Below are 21,357 nucleotides of genomic sequence, written 5' to 3'. Positions count from 1 at the left end.
AAGGATTTCACTAAAAGACCTAATTAAATTAAAAATACAACCTTAAAAATTTAGTAAACTTATAAATACTCATGCCTAAGAACAAGAAGTGGGCAATTTTCAACAGACTAAGCCTGCAAGTTAACTAAGCTATTCAAATGAAATCCCCAGCTATCAAGCTACGCCCAATACCTAATTGCTAGGCAATTCCAAATGCATTAAAAAATGTGACCAAGGTATTAAAAAAATCTTCTACCTCTCTGCAGATTATGTTTTGCTTTCTAATGAAGGTACCTTCATCCACAAATTGAAAGGAACATCTACGAACAGTGTTTTTCAAGACAGAAAGCACACTGGTGAATTAGAGAATCACCACCATCCGATAATTCAAGCCTAAAGGCAGACTCTGTGATTAAACTTGTGAACGGCGTTAATGTTGTGGAAAAATTTGATTCTAATACCATAAAAGGATAAAGTGCAATTTATAGAACATGATTTATTCAGGTACTTCATGAAGGACCAAGAAAGAGAATTGCTGAAAAGTCACCTTCACTGAAATGTGTGTGTATCCACCTGTCAAGAAGATGAACACCCAACATGCCTGGTGCTCCCACAGTGGAACCTCCTCCTCCATCTCCAGGATGTCCAGGATTGGGCTTTTCTACCACTTCAGAACAACAGAGCTAAAAGATGCATTCCTCCCCACTCTTAAAAAAATCAGCTTTCAACTTCAGCAAAGAAGTTCCAGCTTGCTCACGCAGAAGTAAAGACAAAACCAGTCAGTCAGATAACCTTGCCTCCATTACCACACATTAACACTATGAATAAGAAGCACCTTCTTGGGGATTTATGACCTCTAATACAGGCATATCAGTTCTGTACTTGGACCTGTTTCATACTAACTTCCTGAAAGTTAACCTGTAGCAAGCACTGAATATTTTCATTCAAAAGAAGTCTGTATTTTCAGCATCTAAGTCAATTCTTGGTCCAGTCTTCCTAACCTTCTAGCACAGGCTTTCTCCCAAATGTAATTTTATTATTACCTTTAAATATTTTCTTCTTCTTGCCTCTATCCATTTCCACATCAGACCGTACAGCATAACAAACCAGAAAATGCTGTGCCACAACTCCCTGTGTCAGGTGCCTACCTTGAAGTCATAAAAGTCTGATGCAAATCTCTGTAACTAGAAAAAGGCTGTATTTCTGAAAAAATAATTGTTCTTTCCCAGTTCATACACCAAGACTTTCTCCACCTTGCATGCAATATAGACACCTTCTCCAGTCCAGCTCCTTTCCAAACACGCTTGGGGTCACCATGCGGACGAGCTGAATTGAAAGTAGTTACCTGTTTTGAAGGGGCGTGAATCTGATTAGGCAAAACTCAAGAACCTTGTTCAGCACAACAGGTCAGTGTTCAGAAGGTTTGTCTTTAGTTATGTCTCCACACTGGCCAACAAAATTTCCTACACTGAGGTTGATTAAATGAGCTTCTCGCTTTTTTTTTCCTTTTTCCACTGAAATTAACACCTGAACTCTGGCTATGAGCTTTAAATCCTCCTTAGAGCAAAATTATGACAAGCTTCGCATTCTGTGCAGGGAACAAGTTTATCATTGCTGACAATTTTTACATATCTAATTTATTATTTGCTATTAATTGCTTTGTGGTGCTGATCAAGTTGAGAAGTAACCAGTGATTGCTGCCAAGACTCCTGGAAGCAGCAGCTGGCTGCAGACTGGCTCAGATGCCAGCACCAGCACAAGAACTGCTGCAGTGGGGAGGAGGGCAAAAGAGGGGGCTGCAGCAGCTCAACCTGAACTGGCTTAACACATGCTGGAATTATATTCTGTATGTGCAGCTCCAGAGCTACAGCAGGGATAAAGTTGGGGCTCAGGATCCTCTCTCTGACACTGTTCCCCAATGTTCATTTAGTATGTGAGTTGTAGAGTGACCCAAAATTATGAGCATTACCTGTCCTGTACGAGGACAGGGCAGGCTCCATTTGGGTTCTGAAACATTAGCCCAACAATGTCCACCACACCAGTTAAATATGAGTGTTTGGAGAGTCTCAAAACAAATCAGTTGAGGACAAGAATCTGCTTTGTGTAATGCAGAACTGAAGACAGATGAAGCAACACTTGGTACAGAGAATATATAAATGTAATTTGTGGATAAAAAGCATTAAAACACTCTGGGAATACCAACTTTAGTTCCAAAAGCAGAGCAATTCAAAGGAATAGAGATATCATCATGCATACAAATACACATAAATCAATGTCTGATATGAGTTTATTTTACTCCACAAAAGTGTACTACGCTAAAGAAAAATGTGAAAATAATAATCTTTTCAAGGGAAAGTGAAGTCATAAACATGTGAGTGAAACAAGTCTCACCTAGTAAAATCTGTTTATTGAAAAGCCAGATCCAGCCCAACTATTGCTTCCTCTACCAATAATAATTGAATATTCAAAGCAAATGTTCTCTGTGGATATAGTTGGTAGTGTAAGGTGCAGAGACTGTTTGGGTTAGCCCTGGGAGTAGGGCTTTGTACCCCTCTCTAAGGGAGCTGCCACTGCTTAGGACAAGCAGTGAATTTGCTTAGGACAAGGGATTTGGGACCCCCATGGAATTCTGCTGTTGAGCTTGGACCACTGGTACCACTAGACTAAGATACGCTGGAACTCCATTGTAAGAAAAGTCATTTTCTCTCACAGCCCAGACTGGAGGCAGCTGTTGGGAAGTGGCATTTTACTGCCTGCAGCAGGATACAGAAGCTCAGACCATGGGCAAATCAAAAGCACGTGGACAGCACAGACAATGGCTGCTAAATCCTTCTTTCCAATAGCTCAGGCAGCTGCACCAGTTGCACCACATTCAGGAATTAGATACTGCTACAACACAGACATGGAATGGCTGTGATCTTAAGAAGAAAAGGCTCACACTGTGTATGGTTTTTATTTGAAGATATAAGCATGATTTATCAGTGGAAGTAATGTCTACTGCAGCAAAATTCATCAGATTATATACAAATTAAGTATAATCTCTTCCAACATGTCCTAATATTATATATTCATATGTAACTCTACTTCCTTCATATTTTCAGTCAGTATAATTTAGTGAACACTTTAACCACACATTGGCTTACATTTGCAATCTAGGAAAATAATTTTCTTTCTGATAACAAATCTCAACAAAGCTTTTTCTCTGCTGCAAATGCCTAATTTTTAAGTAGTGCACTGCTATAAAATTAACTTAAAGACAAGCTGTCTGCTCATTGCACTTAATAGACTCAGAGCTGAAAAGATAAACATTTTTACTAGAAGTGAGTGTGCTGGGACTGCTGATGTTTAGATGGTAAAATATTTGTAAAAAAAAAAGAAGTAATAAATATATCATTTTGTTCTTAACCACTTTTACTGCAGATATCTAAGACAAGATCCATATTTTCTTTTATACAAAGAATAATAAACTTGACAGGGCAATGACTTGATAAAAGTACCTGCACAGGTAAGGGGCAGAACAGGGTACAGAAGTGGTCTCTCAAGTCTCTGACAAGTAACCAAAGCACTATAGGTCTCAGCAATTTCCATTCAGTGTTTGAAGGTTTATACATCTGAACTTCAGAAACCCCACAAACACCCCTTATCCTATAACCAGGTGTAGACAAATGCTCCCAAGAGACAACTTACAAAACTAACTCAAATAGCAAGTTTTCTTTCTTGCTTAAATCTTCCTTAACAGAACAAAAAAACCCCAGTGGAAAATAACATCCCCATCATGCCAAGCAAATGCCAGAACAGAAGACAATCCTGCAATGGGAGAAATACTGGACTTTTTTTTTGGTAGGAGTTAGTTTTCCAAAGGGGTAGTCATAGAGTTTTCAATAGCCCACTGATAATTTGTGAACACAAAGATCCAGCTTTTCAGAGTTAGGCTTCATCTCACTCCTGTTCTCCCTTCACCAAGCAGCAGCAGCTTTCACAGGCCAGGACTCCATAAGAACTGGAAGCTAATTACCAGATATCTTGGAAATCTTTCCAATCTGCACAGCTTCATCCAGTTTCCAATGCTTAGCATTAGCTCTTTTGGAACCTCTTCATCCTTATTTTGTGTAACAAATTTTCAACAAGGCAGGAGTTCTTTATTCTCTCCTAATAAAACAACCTAAAATGTTAACACTTCAGCATGAAACTGATGTACTAAATGCACTTTTCTGGAGATCTGAGCAGATGTACGGGCATTTCCAGATTTATGTGAAAACATATGAATTCTGGAAGAAGTCCTTTAGGCTGTGTTTTTAAAATAACTTCAGAATGACAAAAAATTAATACAAACAACAGTTGTAAATTATCCGTGTTTTGCCAAGCACATGGCCACTCAAGTGCTGCACTTATTGAGGATAACCTAAAATAAAATCTTATAGGGGGATGAAAAGAGAAGTGGACCAAGTCAGACATTTACTTAGATGCAACAGCTTTGTCCACAACATTTTACTCCAAATAAATGCTAGTGGCAATGCAGAGATATACTCTGCAGAGCATTAAGCGTTCCAGTCTACTATTTACAAGGATGGAAATGATTTTAAAATGTCTCCTCTTGGAGGATGTAGTGAAAAAGATGAAGAATTGGTTGAGTATTTCTGATCCTGCAGTACTTCTGACACAGGAGACTGTCAATTTGATACAACCTATTTCACAGGGAGACTTACCAAGTAACTGGATGGATTCAGTACAAAGTGGGACTATAGACCCCAATATAGACCCCATTCACACGAATCCTCCAGCTGGCAGAGTTGGGAGGGCTTTGAAACACCACAGAAAGCAGCTGGCAGCATCTCTGTATGTGCAGCTAATTGCAAAGCAAATGTCTGACCATGCTCTCACTGTGCTATGGAAGGGAAGAGGACCCTGAACTACCGAAGATCCTATGCCCAGAGCCAATAGGAATGGGTGACATACAGATTTTTGGTAGCTGTACAGTGGGAATGTCCTGTTTAATGTCAGCATTGCTTTATTTAAACTTCTTTGGACAAAAGAGTTTTCACCTTGGGCAAAACACCAAGACTGCTGAATGCCACCTGCAGAAAGACTGTCACGACTAAAATTGGAAGCAATACCTTCACTTTCATTTTGTACAAATTCTACCCTGAGGATATTTTCAATTACATACTATAAAAATAAGTAACCTTTATCAGCACTCAGTTTTAAATGTATTTAGATGCACACATTTTAGGTAATAAGCCTGCACTACACTGTACTCCTTGAGGGCTGAAGGTCATCTGTTATAAGCATAATCTTACCTCCCTTCTCCAAAATACTAACTTAAAATAAGGTTCTTAGTAGATGATATTCAAAAGCATTCGAAACATCAAGTTTCTAAGAACCAACACTACAGAAGTAACATCCCAAACCATGTGACACATAAATCACAATCTTAATTTGAGCTACTTTTTCAAGCAAATACTAGTGTTCCCTAAAAACCTCCGTGGCAAAAAGGAAGTGGCAAACATTGAATTAGCTGTGTTCACATGTGGATGACCATCCAGGAAGACTGTGGTGACATGAAGCTGCCCTTTTAGCAGGCACAGAATGACATAATACCTCTGTTGCTGGCATGGCCCAAGCAGCAAAACTTGGAAATGACTGGCCCCTTCTACTACATGCTACATCCTCTGTGCCTTCGGGAGAAAGGAAGTAAGAAGCCCCATTCATTCAAGGCAGTGCTGCTCCTAAACTACATGACTGCGGTGAACTCGAGGCCCGCGTGGGCTTCCACATGGGAGTCAAAAGTGTAATGCTAAAGCAGCAACACTGTTTTTTTTTCAAAAGTAAAAAACTGTTTAGAATATATTCTATGAAGAGAAGTATTGCAAAATGTGGTACTATTCTCCTGCTGACAGTCAATGCTAAACTGATCTATCAGTCATTTCTGACTTTTTCCATAAGCTTTCCTTGTCAATCTTGGCAATCCTTGGCAGCTCTCAGGAGCCCATCCTAAGTTTCTGCATATTTAAAACCAAAGAAAAGATTTACACCATTTTCCTTCAGGGCACTTGGCTCTCCAAGGTATCCTGAATGCCTCAAACACTTTCATGAGTCTTCTTCTTTTTTTAATGTTAACAAATTTAATTTGTTATAACAGTAATTTTACAAGTGTGGCTTTTTGAAAAGATAGATCACCTAGCATGCTCTGAATCAGTCAATCTATAACACTTTCACATGCCTCTCAAACACTTCAGAACTTGCACCTCCCTTTCAATATCTGCCCTGGAGAGACCTCCAGCACCTGGCATGACCTCAATAACCACTGACTCATCTGAGCCATGGAAGATGCAGCAATCCATGCCTTACACAAGGCGCTAAATCACTCAAGGTATAAAGACAGCAATTAGCAGTATGAAGTGGAACATGTCATGGTGATATATTTTTGATGATGCCTCTTTGTGTTCTTCTTTCCCTTTTGAAACCTTTATATATACTCTGCAGATTGGCATTTCTGTGCTTCTTGGATCAACTAAGTGCTTATGCCAAGCCTTCCTACGAACAAGAATTACATTAGTCACTTAAAAATCAACTGCCTACACAGTCATAAACTAATCCACTCAGCTCAATTATACTGGAGCTACAGATCCTGACCAGACCTGCAGTGTGATGTGGTGAGAACTTTGTGGAGCACTGAAAAGGGTGAAACTTGCCAGGTTCTGGAAAAAGAGTGGCATTGGGATGCCTCTTGGAGACCCTCCTCAGGCAGCAGGAATGGAGCAGCAAGGACCCACCTTGCAAATATCCCAGCCTTCAAAATCCCTAATGCTCTGAAGGTCAGGCTCCACTCTCAAACCCAAATAAGAGCCAGGAGGCAATTTTGCTGGCACTTCCAATAAAGTGCTGCCTAACAAACAGGCTGGATTTTAGCTTCTGAATGGTCTCTGGGCACAGCTCCAAGCAGCAGATCATAGAGTCAAAGAAAAAGGTGAAGCAGGAATGGCTAAGGGTTGTATCTAAACAACATGGTACATTTGATATGCCAAGCACAAATAATCTAAACATAGCTGTCTATCTGGCATCAGAAAGCAGCCAACAGAAAAATAAATCCCAGCTTTTAAACACTGACTTGCATCCAGCTTTATCTACTTGTTGTTTGACTAATTTTGACAAGTTTGGTCCACAAAATTAATGTACCACTTCTGCAGACTGTATGTTTCCAGCCTCCTTATACTTCAATTTTTCAAGCTCTTTACACCTTCCCACTCTGTTCACAGCCTTCTCAATCTCCCTTCAGGAATGCAAGAAAAAAGGGATGTCTTCACTAAAAACTCAGCCAGCAGAGACTGACTGCAGTTCTCCCAGAATGTGCATATGTTTTCTCTACCTCTCTTTCTCCATCTGGCTCAGCTGAATGCCTCCCATCTCTTCCAAAAAGATCTTCTGCCCTTTCCTTGAATATGCCACTAGTAATCCTTCTAACTGCTACTCTTCTTACAATGAAGGCAATCCTCATCCCATGAAGACAAAATTCTTTTTCCTAGACAATCTCTCAGATTCAAGGAAGAAACATTAATTATAAAAGACACAGTTACATGCTTCCTATCTGTTGAAAATACACATCAGACACACAGCAACACCGAAGTGTCATTCACCATCACTGAATTCAACTTGCTTGAATTACTCACCTTAGACTCATATTCAAACTGGAGGAGTTTTATTTACAAAACTTTACTTCTGAGCATGCCATACAACTAACAGCAACTACTGAGAACTAGAGCATTTTTTCTTCCTGAATTTCCAGTCAAATGACCCTCTTTTTATATGGTTGTATGAATCAACAATCAGCTGATTGAGGACAACCAAAAAAACACAGCTGAAATGCAGAGAGTATATTCTGTTACCTCACTTGGATAGAGGATCCCAAAGCCACACTGGGCTGCAGACACCCAAAATGAGGGCACAAGCACCGTCAGGCTCAGCCCAGTCCCAGGCAGGGCATCAGGGCTGCTGTTTGCACCCATTTATCAAAGGGCCACACACGCATGGGTTAACACCATGCTGTGACTTTCCTCTCTGCTTTTTATGATCTCTGTTTTGATCTCTCTCCCAAGACAGGGAGCTCAAGCATGTCTGGGAGAGGGCCTCCAAGTTTCTGTAAACACCTGTGTTATCTCTACACAGAAATTCTTCTTCTCAAACAAAGGATAAACAGCAGTAGGCATAATATATGGTTTCCCACACTGTTATTCTCCAGGCCTTGGCATTCCCCGCTGCAAGGTCACTTGATGGAATCTACCATCCTCCTTGCCATTCTTTCACTTTCAACCCTTCCCTCCCCACACTGGCAAAATACTTCTTAGCTGGTTTACATCTGTTGCGTAATATCAAAATAATAATGTTTTTACTGTAAATTAAGTCTAAAGAGGATGATGAGTCTAAATAGCCTCTAGCTGTTTGCATCTTAATCTCAAAACTATATCAATGCAAATCTGTTGCAGTTACCTGAAATACTTTGATCCATTAACAGTGCTTATATTCCTCCTGTCAACATTTATTTCTCCTCAAAAGTCTTTCTTTTAAATTTAGAAATATTTCAATAGTAAGGAATAAAAAAGAAAAAGGAAAATGACAAGGAAATATTAGAGGATATGATTCATAAACTTGGTAATGCTAAATTCAAAGTTACACATGACAACTTTAATTCTAAACTCTCCTATAAGTTCCTGACATTCCCTTTAACTACCTGACTGTACACTCTGTCTAATATAATGTTTCACAATTTCAGAGATATCACCTGTTAGTAAGACAAATATTTTGTACCTATAACCTATACAGCAAACTGTCTATACCCTGCAAGTCAAAATACCAAAATACCAGAGAACAGCTATGGCTCATATGCCAAGCTGAGTTCGCCACTAACATCCCTTGAGAGAATTATGATGGTAATAGTTTCACTGCTAATAGGAACTACATGTTATACAACCATTAACTTTGATAAGGAAGAAAAAGTTTTGGAGAATAGCAGGGTCTTTTTGCTAGGAAAGACTTCAAACTAATGCCAGTGTCATAACAGAAGAATGAGGCAAATATACAGGGAATGAAATATTACAGGATGTAGCAAATGCATGTGAAAACAGGCAAAACCAGCATCCTCAACTGGAAAAAACCCCAGAAATTTAAAGCAGCTGTACAGTAGGGGACAGTAGTATGTACAATTTTAGAGATACTGCAATTAGCCTGTTTGCCATAAAAATACATTCAGATTTGCAACTGTTTTACACTTGGGTATTTGTAAAGTTATCCAAGCAGCAGCAGCAACAGCTGCATTCCTTCGTAGCTTACTACTCCAAATCCTCATTTTTTGTAAGAAAGCCTAAAAATGGCAAGACATAAAAAATCCTCTGATTTCTTCACAGTCAGTTCTCAGCCAAATATGCTGAGAGTTTCCTTGCTTTCTCTCAGTTCCCTGACCATGATGCTTGCCCTGCACAGGGCTGCTTCCCTGACTCGTGCTTTCTTTCAGATGCATGACACTGAAGTTACTTTTCTGCAATGTGTATCTAAATCAGAGCTTGAGATGATACATGGTAATACTCACATATTCACAAAAAAATACAAAAGATTTAATAATTTATTCTGCAGATCCCCAGCTGCGAGAATGGTTTTCATCTGTAAAGACATTATCTCACCCACCCTCTACCTCAATAAATAAAACTGTAAACAGACTATTTTTTAAATACATAACAGAAACATTTGATTTCTTTTGATTTAGTTTTCTCAAATACTTTACTTTTACTTTAGCTGAGGACTTAGATTCAAAACATAGCTGCATTACTGAAGAAGACAAAAAACTATCCCAGCAGCAGCACATCTGAACTAAACCAACTCTCCCTGAAAGACAAATAAAGTTCTTCACATGCCTGAGGCTGGATATCCCAGTCTTGAAGCACAGACACAACCACAGAAGACATATTGGCAAAAGCACACACACACAACACAGTTAAAACCTACAGAAACATTCTCAGAGATTTCTGCACAGCTACTGAATTATGACCGGATCCTTCAAGAATGATCAGGCTCCAGCAGCCATCTTCAGAAACCAGCAACCAGAGTAAGGAGGAAAGAGCAGCAGGAAAACTCCACCAGCGTGTGGTGCACACAAATAATATGGAAAAATATTAAAGTTGCTATTCCCAAGCACAGAGTGCCACACTCTGCTCTGGGTATGACACACCAGAGCTGAAGGAGGCAGGAGCAGGCCTTGTTCATGGTGACTGCATGAATGAAGTCTGGAAACAAGCCAGCTGAGTGCTGCATCAATCTGTTTCCCTGCCTGGCATAAGACAAGTGATGCTGAGAAGTTAAGGCTTTCTGTACAGTGGTTATTGGCCTCTGGGCTGTGCCCTACTCAAGTAACTGAGAGGCATTTTCCAGGTCAAATGCCATCTCCAGACTTCAACAGGTCCCATGGGTGATGTAACAACAAGCCAGAAAGACCCAAAGCCCAAAAACTAAACCCTCAAACTCTGTGGTTGGTTGTTTTGTTTTTTTGTTTTTTGTTTTTTTTGTTTTTTGTTTTTTTTTTTAATTACAGAAACATCAAAAATAAACTCTGCTGAGGTAGAGACTAATTTGCTATTTGATGAAGTAAACTCTATCAGTGGACTGAAGTGGACTCTACCAGTTGACTCACTGCATTCCAAGGAGCTGTTCATCAAATGAAGCTACTCATGCAGGATTTTAAAGAAAGTAAAGCCTGGCTGGAAAGGGGTCAGTATTGTTCCCTCAGCACCTGAGGGCCTGCCTCTGTATGTTCTGCACCAAAAGGATGGACAAGATGCCCTATACTAGAGCTGTTACTAGTCTTAGGTGGGAACACCTGCTGAAGAAGAGGTTAAAGATGTCATTGTCCGGCAGATGCACCACGCACACAGGAACTAGCGACACCAAGTCTGAAATTTGACTCCAAGGCAACATCCAATGTCTTTTCTGTGTGCTGACACAACATTAACTTTTGAAGCCTAATTATGATCATTGAGATTTCAATAAACTTACTCCACTGTTGAACAACAAACAGAAACATGTTATCAGGCAGGATTTGTTCAGAGCTGCCAAGGAGACACTTGGCATGTCCCACTCCTCCGTTCCTTTCAGTGGGGCTGTTCCAGGACAAACATGCTTTCAGAAAAATTTAAATAGCCTGGAGCAGCTGGATGCAATCTTGATTCTTACTTAGAAGAGCAGCATACAAAGGCATGTCCAAAAATGAAACAAAAGCTGTGTGCTCAGGTCCAGACTTGTGGGGAGAATTCACATGAGTGCAGAGGAGCTGTCAGCAGAGGGTCAGTGGGAACTTGTGGAGAGGAGTGGAGCAGAGAGGACCCTTTTTCCAGTGGTTATGGAAAAGTCAGACAGGCTCAGTTTTACTATCTGGGATATGTAACAAATGCCAGCAGCAGGAGGTCAACTAAATAGAGCCTTAAAATGATAAATCAGATCAGCAAAATACACAGTATTACCTTCTGTTCCTAGAGAATTAAGAGTTTATGTTGACTGGAACAATTTTAGAAACATTCCATGCAGAGCACATTACAGGAGGAAATCCTATTGTCCCCTTTTCTAAAGATTTACCAAAGACATTGACTAGCCTCAGGGAACCAGAGGGATCTAGGTAGAGGAGGTGATTTCTCAGCCTGAAGCTGGACTCCTCACTACCTATGTCAATGTGATGAGCAGGTTTAGCTCTTGAGCTCTTAATGGCTTTTAGTGGCAAATTCAAGAAACATGAAACAGGGCAGGAGAGAGGGAGGCAATGAAGGCCAATGAAGATCCAAAACTGAGGACATTTTCCTATTTAAAGGCTTTCTGGGTAGATACGCCTCCCAAGTTTAATGGAGGAGGTTGAAAAGCTTTCAGCAGAGCTATTTTAATCTGTAGCATTTCACAGGGTGCATGCAGGGTATATAATGGTTGGTATATTTAGTTGGTATGGAAATATTTTGTTGGCATAGGCTATGCAGAGAATTATTAAAATTAACAAGTGTATTCAGTCCTTTTGACCAAATTCTGTTCTCAGTCTTGTTTGAGGCTCAACTAATGTCACTGGTGTCAGTGGAGTTGCTTTAAACCAACACAGTGTATTACACTTTGGACACTAGGAAATGCTAGTAAGAATTAATTTACTTAATTCAAAATTCATTAAAAGATGGCAATTTATGCTTTTATCTAAGCCATAAGGTATACTTTAATGTGTAGCTAATGAATTAACAATAATTAACATTTAAAAACTAACAACTAAATTATTAACATTGATAATGTATAACTAATGAATTAGTTTAGTCAATGAATTAATAAACAATGTAAAAAGAGGCAATAAAACTAAAAATAAATTAGACATCCAATGCTTTACATAAAAACCTATTTATAATTTCTTCAGATTTAATATTTGTTTTACAGAAAAATCTGTAAGAACCTCCACAATCTCTCCAAAGTCTCTTAATATAAAATAGAATCTTTTGGCATAAGAAACAAAATCTCTTCAGGTTAATTCACTGTTGTTCTGAGCAAGGGCAAACCCCACAATCTTACTATTTACTTTCTTGGTAAACAGATTAGATCCATATTCAGTTATGGTGTTACATATGCATGTGACAACTGCTGGCATATTGCTCTGCCAGTGCTTAAGAACATTTCTTTACCAGTTAAACAATCTTTCCCGAAATAAACACATCCTTTCTGTTATCACAAGCTATAAAGCAGTTCAAGAGCCCTGAAATGATCTTTTCATTAGTTTGAGATGCTTAAGGATCTCCGTAGTGAAACATCCCCAATAAGCCTTATGAGTCAGGAAGCAAATAAATCCTGCTCTCCCATTCCCTTAATGAGAATGCCTAATAAAAATGTAAACTAATTCTCTTGACTGCCACTATCCTGTCTACTGAATGAAATCTTCCTTTTCCTTACCATATATTTCTATAATTTTAAAGCTACAATAAATTTACAGCTGTTTGAGATTACTCAGCCAATGCCACAAGCTGGCACTAGTTTCTTAACTTCCCTCATTTTTTCTCTTGGCTGAGGCCAGACAAGATCACCCGCCGTGTTAGTAAATCCATCCTCTTCAAGTCGATACTGTAATAACCTCAGCAAAGTCCATCCTCCATCAACAAAGCAATCACAAAGCCCTTAGCTTGCAATATTTCCTTGTTGAAGGTATACTTCAATAAATTTGAATTATCTATCTGATTATGAACATTTATGGGTTTTTAAACTCAAATGAATATTAAATATACTTGAACTGTGCTTTCCTTCCTCTCTCTGTAAATGTTTCCTTGTCCTCCTAATGCAAACAAATACAGACAGTGCTTCTCCCCACATTTGTCACTGTTAGCAGCTGGGTGGACACTTCTGCCCCCTGTTCTACCTACACAGAGGTCCTTGCTGAGCCCTTTTCCTGCATCTCCAAGGTCTCTGCAGGGAAGTAAGAGCTCAGGCAAGCAACAATCTGCCTGTCCAGCAACAAAAAGAAGACAGTGGAGAATATGGATATTTCATCTCATTTTTATGCCAGACCTGGAAGCCAACTAAGAATTCCAGCAGGACTTCTGGAAAATTTGAAAAGCTGTAAAAACCAAAATAATCCTGAAGCCTCCAACTAAAAGCCAGGGGTTATAAGAGAGATTCAAGAAATCCTGGGATGATGCAGAAAAGCAAGTTGTCTGGAGAATGGGTCAGGAAAGAGCTGAAACAGGCGCCATTCTCACATATGGCCAGTAACTGCAGCTAACTGCAAAGCAAAGCCACGCCACCCACACCAGCCTTTTACCACTGTCTGGTCTAAAGCAGGATCATGAGATGTGTTTCAAGGCAGAGGCACCACGGTGGAAGCTGCCAGAAAGAACACGAAGAGGATGAGACTGTTGGAGAGGTGGGCTGCCTTTCAACACACAGTGCTGGAAGCAAAAGCAGGTTCCTCTGGTCCTGATCAGCCATTTAAATTGCTGTCAAGCCTTCTGCTAGGGAAGTGTTTCTCCAAGCTCACTCATGAGGGTACACATCTTGCCAAGGGCCAAATAGGGAGAAGGCTGCCAATCTGTTTTTCCCCTCTGCAGTAGACTGCTGCTCCTTGCAGCATGGCCAGCATGTGAAAAGAAGTGCTAGACCCTCCACTACCCATGGATACAGAGGACACGGCTGGACAAACTGATCTTTTAGGTATGCTTCTCTCTTCTTTTTGTTGGGCGCTCTCCCTCCTACTACCTCACATTTGCCAAATCACAGGTTCAGAATGGACTGGCAGGCACCCAAGCTTGTTCCTGGCTCTCACAGGTAAAACTGGTGAAAGTACTTTCCCTGGAAACAATGATCCTGCCCCTCCTTGTCTCACACCTAACAGGGCGAGTGTCTCCCTGGCCACAGAGCAGGCTTCCAGGCAGAGACAGACAGTGCTTGGGAGCAAGCTCTGTGAACATCAAGGGAAAGCAGGAACTGAGCACCATTAACTCCTTTGTGGTTTGTACAATAGGAGTTAGACCACTTAGGAGACAGCCACCTACTGTAAGGGGCCTAATGCATAATTAGGCAGAGGGCTCTGCCCTTCAAAGTCCCTCTTCTTTCAGCCTGTGCTCTAACCTTTAGATGAGAAACACACAGAAGTAGGGAACTGAGCATGTTTTGCCCATGTAATATAAGCAGGTCTGGTGGCATGCTGATACTTCCCTGTCTCCAAGGAGAGGATAGCAGCTGTCTTGCTGCTTCAACCTCCTGCTCCTGAGTTGATTCACACAGCGCCTGAAAAAAATAAAGCCACAACACGGTGGGTCCGAACTGGGAGACAGGCAGAGCATCTTATGTAAAATGTCCTGCACCAACCTCTCTATACCTGCATGAGACTGGAGTGTTTCCTCCTGACAAACTCCAGCTGAACTTTCTGTTTTAAGTAATGCTTTTTTTCAATTAAAAAATATATATATATATTTTACACTGGAAGACACAAGGCAATGGAAGAGCTCCTTCTGAGAAAACACTCTGCCAGTCTCCCTGCTCCAGGATGAACCTGTTGTCTTCTCCACACAAGTGCAGGATGTGGAGGAAGTCCCTCTCAGGGGCACTGGCCACCTTGCCTTTGCTGTGTTAGACTCTGCTGCATTAACACAGCTCCTCACAGGATCCAGTGACAGCTCTGTACTGACGGGCAGCCTCCAAGATGAAGTTAGGCCAGCTGGTGTTCCCTTACAGTATTCATGCCTCTGTGGAGATCTGCCTTTTGGCACTCTGTCAGGCCTGGCAGCTCACCTGTGCCTCGTGCTCCTTGCCTTCCTGCCAGCAGCACAGGAAGGGCAGCTCACTGCAGCACTGCCTCAGCCCTGCTCCTAATGCTGCCAGCCACACCCCCCAGTTCATACAGGGAGAGCAGCTCCCAGAGCAGGTAGGAAATCAAGACACACCCTTGGTAGATGCCCACTGCCTGCAAGTCTGGTCTATACTTTTCAAATATGCACATGACTCCATGGAAGAGCTCACTGACACCACAGTGACCTCACCCTGCACAAGGGCTGAGGCCCTTCTCAGCTCCCAGCTTCTGGCACTTAACATGACTTTCTTCCATGTTCACAGAACAGACTCAACAAAAGTCATCCAAACTGTTTGGATTTGAAAAAAAACAACTGGGATGAAATCACTGACAATCATAAAGATGTGTTTCAGGTGCTGAGGACAAGTCAAAGTGGTTTTTTTTTTTTTTATTGCAACTGATTAAAAGCCAACAGAGAAATTCCCATGTCTGGCACTGAGGTAAGACATCAGATCTACTTTATATGATTTCCTACATTGCTGACTTTACACGGGGAAGCTCAGCCCTGTGCAGAGGAAGACAACTTCTGCAATGATGGCAGCCATGTGTAACACAGATCCTCAAGTCTGCTTATCTCAACTAGTAAAAACTACATTTGCTTCCATTTGGCATTTTTCCCACCTTCCTGGAAATGCTATGGTTAAACAGTTGGGTTTTCTTCCAAAAAGTTATGATTTAAAGTAAACACACACAGTTTCTTTAAGAAATGAGAACTTAATCCTGATTTCAGTGATCACACAACTGCTAGAGAAACAGCACGCAGCACCCAGGCTCGGCAGACAGACACACAGAACAGTGGCAGCTGGGCAGCCACCTCCAGACACTGCCCATTCCTGCCTGGTGCCTGAAAGGGACTGATGATCTTCTGGGGTGAGACATCCTAATTCTCATCTCCTCCCACCACCATAGATAGGCAGACATTTCCTATTCAAACACAGGAGCTGCCAAGGAAGGGAGTGAATGAGGAGGATCTGCAACAGCAGGGTTATAACCTGTTCCTGTGACAGAAGAGGGCAGCTCAGAAAGAACTGACTCCTGATCTGACTTTTTATTCCACCACCCATCCAGATTACAGCCCAAAGCATTCACAATGTACTGTGAATTTGAGTCCCCTTTGGGTCATTTCCCGTTTATGTGCACTGCTAATGAATTCAACAGCTGCAAATCAGGGAGGGGAAAAGGGGGTTTGAGATCTATGACTGCTTCATCTGGCCTACACCTGCATTTTTGGCATATGTGCAAAGTGTACTTAATTGACTTCTACCAAGGACAAAGTTCCTCTGTAAGACACTCTGAAAGGGGTATGTGCTACCTCCCTGAACAGAGCAGCAGCCTGAGCTCTGTTTCTCAATTATAGCTGACCTAGAGGACATCAAGATAAGCTATCCAGATCCCTTTTTCAACCAAGCAGGACAACCATTGCAGATAAACTCTTCAGCGCAAAAACCGTCCTTCTGGACACGTCTTTGTTAGGATTAGCACAACAGGGCCTCTGAGAAGTATCCCAAGTAAGAAACCAAAAAGAAGGATCTGTAGCGTTGAGGAGGCCTGTACAAACAGACAGTGCAAATGAACAAGAGCCCATGATGCCTTTCAACCCTCTTACTTACTGGGTAGTGCTAGGGCTTGCCCATCCTTCTCCCACATGTGAGCCCAGAGCCACTCCTGCCCTGAGCATTACACCCTTCAGCACTTACTGATGACAAAAGAAGGTGCAGTTTACACTTACTTTTACAGCTCCATTAAAAGGTGACCTGCAAATAAAAAAAAAAATCAAGCACATTTAGTATTATGTGCTGAATGCCCCCAAATAAACAGGATTAAATGAGCATTCAGCCCTCATGTAAAATTTAGGTGAAAAGACTGGCACTGAATGTGTAGTTTGATTTTATGCTCATGAAACAGAGTCCTTCCAAACAGCAATGCTCTGAGCAGTTCCTCAAAATTACTGGCTCCACATTTCTGCCTCTCCCTGCTTGCAGACTGGGATGGAGGTGTGGCAGAAATATTATCCCCCTGAATGGTGTATTTCTGAAACTGCAACAAGAAAGCGGGCAAAAAATTACTGGCTCCACATTTCTGCCTCTCCCTGCTTGCAGACTGGGATGGAGGTGTGGCAGAAATATTATCCCCCTGAATGGCGTATTTCTGAAACTGCAACAAGAAAGCTGGCAAAGAGAGGGGACAGCAGGCAGGCCCTAGTTCCCCTGCTTTCTCTCTCCTCACCCTGCTCAGGCACCAAAGCCTATGCTTTCCAAATGCACTGACCTGGCACTGGGCTACACCCTCTGTGGAGGCACTGGGGGATCAGATGTATTTGAAGATGAGGTTTTGAGGTCTGGTACAAATTTTAGCAGTGCATGGCAGAGCTACAGGTAGAGCTTTTCCCTTGTAAAATAATGAACTCAATAGCTATTTCCCACTTGCAGTCACCATGCTGGTTTCCCCTCCTCTTTCTGTGTTTGGCCCTGCTTAACTGACTCCCCTCCCTCAGACCCAGCTCAGGAAAGTGTTTCTGCATGTGCTCAAAACCCAGTGCCTTCAATGGGAGACAAGCACATGCTTCAGTACATTACTGACTGGGGTGTTCAAATATATACCTTTCCCACCAGTGCTCTCTTGTACCAAATTTTGTACCTTTATTGTCAATTACCTGGTATAAAACCATGAAAAATAAGCTCGTAAGTGACTTGATCACTTTATAGCTACTCATATTATTCTGATTTAAAAACATGGATAAAAGAAGATTAAGGGTTTTCCTGTCCTGGTATTCTTACACCACTTCCCCAGCACGCGTGAGGAGCTGTTAAGCATTGTGCTGAAGTTCTCAAACAACCTCGCTCTCTTCCCAGATCTTATTTGACATTTCTGTCAGTGAGGCTTTGCAAAGTGAGGCTTTGCAAAGAGCTACCTTCGTGTACAGGAATACACTGCACTGGTTTCCAGAAAGTTGTTCAAATAAGGTCTAGCACCTAATTTTAAATCTCTTATAAACAGAAGCTTTGGTGACCAACTTTCATCAAAAGCATCTGGTACACGCTTACTGTTTGTTGGCTTCTTTAACTTGGCTTTTTTATTCCTCATTCTTTTGTGAAATGTGATACTGCTTTATAGGTGTCCAAACTGTAAACCCTCAACATTATCCTACAACTAAGATTCTACCATAAAGTCTTTAAAAATATTATTTTGTAAATACAAGTGTTAAAATAACCAGAGGTGTGCACACTCCCTAGATCTAAATGTATAATTACAGGCAAACTGATTGAAATTATCTAGAAATATTATTTAAACTAAGAAACTAAACAAGTGAGTTATACCAATTCCTGTCAACAACAAATCTTTAATTTTTAGTAGACTAGTAAAGACATCTGCAATGGGTTAAGAAAGAATTTTAAAATAACTATAATGTCAAGCAGGAGATCTTTTAAATTAAACGTGCTAGTGAACTAAGAAAAGGGAGTAGGTTATGCCAAATTCTCACTTACAGTTTAAAAGAGACAGGTGATGGAGCTGAACTGAAAGCACCGAATCAAAGCTGCTTGATTCATCATTTCTCCTTACCATCCTCCCTGAATAAATCCACCTACCTGACATCTTTTTGCTTGCAGCTAAATACACTACTCATATGAAAGGCAGGTTTCCCCCAGCCATGCCTGGGAAAAAAAAGCACACCGGAGAACAGTGTGCAGGCATGGTCATGCCCCACATGCAGGCACAGCAGTGTCATGTCAGTGCTGCTGCCAGAGCATGACTGACCACTGACAAAACAGAGGAAACCAGCCAGGAAGAAAAAAATGTGGCATGGTGTCTAAACCACAAAATAACCAACAGAATAAAAGCCCTAAACAACACTTTTGGTTTTTTTCATGTTGTCTGTGCACATCATACTTTAGAAAAACATATACCAGGAGCTTTCTATAAAGTAATACTGACAGAGTTTTTGTTGCTTGTCTGCTCTGGCATCCTCCAAGCAGTCCTTCTGCTAATATTTCAGCATACCATTAAAAGAGGCTGATTGTGTACAGAGAGAACTGTGCATGATACAGCAGCACAAGCTCTGACTGAGCCTCAGCCCCTCAGCACATGACTTCAAGCAGTGTTCAAGCAAGCCAAGGAAGAGCAGAACCACAGCAGAAACTACAGCACACTCACTACTTGCTTAAGAGCTACAACAGGCAGAAGTAACACTTCAGCTCAACGCCCTCTCTTGAACAATTAGAAGCATGATTGAAAAGGGAAAAAAATACCTAAGACATACACACTGAAAGATCTAAATGTTTTAATTACTCTACAGATTTACATTAATTTCATCTATTTTCAGACTCTCAGCTGTTAGACTACTAGGCAACGCCATCTAGTGATGCTAGCTGGAAAAAGTCATGCTCATTCTTTGTTGAAAAGAATCACTCTTGAAAAGGTTCACTCTTGCAAAATTCGTTTTTGTGGAACCACAGTATCAAAAGGAGAAAATATTTCAGTACCCATGAGCATTTTCAAACCTGCAGCATTAACATAGCAAAAAGGTCTGAGCTATTTTAGTTCTCTTGAAGTAATTTCCAGAACTGACAACACAGAAAGTGAACTGGGTTAATCACATCACAATTTCAAAATGCACGCAACATGTGGTGTTGATATGATACTGGGATACAGTGCAAAGCCCAATAAATGAACTCCAGATTTGGAAAGACCTAGAGATTTTATTTGTATGATAAAGTAATTTACCTAAATTTTGAAGATTTCTGTTTGTATGTGTAAAATATCTGCTTGAAAAATGAAAAGAAACCCCTGTGTGGGTTTAAACTTTCTTTTTTGTGAGGTGGAACCAGTCAGTCATCTGCTGGTGATAGCTGTGAGCTGTAATTAGCTTCTGGTGGAAATTGCCAGCAGATGCAACTAAAAGTTTAAGTCAATTGGCTCTGCTTCCTCCTTACAAGAAAATTGGCATTTCAGGGCTGCATTCCAGCATGATGGATCTTAGAAACCAAAGCTAATTTGACAAGAAAGGGAAGTGTCCCTTTTCCTGGTCTGCTTTAACCCTGAACATGCTGCATGTTCCTGCCAAGGATGTATAATTTTTTTTCTGTTCTTTTGTTGGCTTTGTTTTTTTTTTTTTAATCCCCAAAGAAAGTAGCTATGATTATACAAGAAATATTCTTCTGAAGAAAGGCCAGTGTTTAGTCCCAATTACTGAAATCACAGCTGTGGAGATGGGAGAGGAAGAGGATGCAAAAAGTCAGCAATGGTGAACGAAGGCAGCATGTGAAACAGGACTTGGAACAGGAAGCACAGCAAGCTTAGGGACATGAAAAGCCAAGCAAAGCCCTGAAGCACCAGTATTGCAGCTGGTACACACTGAGTCTGAACCATCGGCCTGTGACAGTTCTGCACGCACCTTTCAATATTCCACAGCAAATACAGCATGGGTATTTGCTCTCACCCTGCTTGTCACCAGTTTTCTGCATTTGATTAATATTTCATTAGTTCAACATTCAGGCTTGATCAGCCTGTAGTGGTGTATGGGCTGTGCATTCTTGTGACCTGTCCTGATCATGTCCTTCGTATCTGTTGTCGAATAGATAGTGAATGTTCAGCCATGATGAGCAACTGGTATCACTCTTTTGCCAGCTGGGCTTTGTACAAGTCTTGCTGGGATTTAATTATCTAACTCCCAGGAATATTTGAAGACCTCAAACAGTAGAGAAACTTCATTTCCCCAGAGCAACTGTTAATTGCAATGACCACATCTAACACGTAAGCATTTTTCAATGAGAGGGTATCTATTCGCAGAGTGCTGGAACTTCTCTTCAGAAATAAAAACTTCTTAACAAATCAAGTAAAAATCTACACCTCCGTGTCAATGGCACACAGGCACACGTGCCTTATCAAACCAGGCAGCATGAAGAGAAGAAGGGCTTCTGTAGGCTGCCTTTCAGCACCCACTTTAACTGTACACCGTAAAACTTAGCTGATGATGTTTTCAGACTCACCACAAAGTAAAGTGATTTGGGATACATAATATACTCACATGCAAAACATACTAAATA

At 40.9% G+C, this 21,357-nt stretch overlaps 1 protein-coding gene across 6 annotated transcripts in view; it reads right to left on the bottom strand.

Annotated features, from left to right (window-relative positions):
• The window catches only part of UBE2E3 (ubiquitin conjugating enzyme E2 E3), a 56,022-nt gene that overhangs the window by 12,955 nt on the left and 21,710 nt on the right, over positions 1-21,357 (bottom strand). The window contains exons 4-6 of one of the 6 annotated variants that reach the window (XM_068196021.1): positions 17,043-17,067; positions 7,346-7,498; positions 5,924-6,509 (exon numbers count right to left, since the gene is read on the bottom strand). The exons of 2 other annotated variants lie outside the window; for them this stretch is intronic. In XM_068196021.1, coding sequence (XP_068052122.1) covers positions 6,345-6,509; positions 7,346-7,498; positions 17,043-17,067 — 343 coding nt within the window. In that variant the 3' untranslated portion in view covers positions 5,924-6,344. Of the gene's footprint in view, positions 1-5,923; positions 6,510-7,345; positions 7,499-9,972; positions 9,996-16,923; positions 17,007-17,042; positions 17,068-21,357 lie in introns of those variants that run through there. 3 more of the 6 variants (XM_068196022.1, XM_068196025.1, XM_068196023.1) reach the window with 3 other exon arrangements.

This window comes from Anomalospiza imberbis, chromosome 7 (genome assembly GCF_031753505.1).
Source record: "Anomalospiza imberbis isolate Cuckoo-Finch-1a 21T00152 chromosome 7, ASM3175350v1, whole genome shotgun sequence".
NCBI classification, from domain to species: domain Eukaryota; kingdom Metazoa; phylum Chordata; class Aves; order Passeriformes; family Viduidae; genus Anomalospiza; species Anomalospiza imberbis.
The sequence above is the reverse complement of the archived record's forward strand: the minus strand, read 5'-3'. Positions and strand labels throughout refer to the sequence as shown.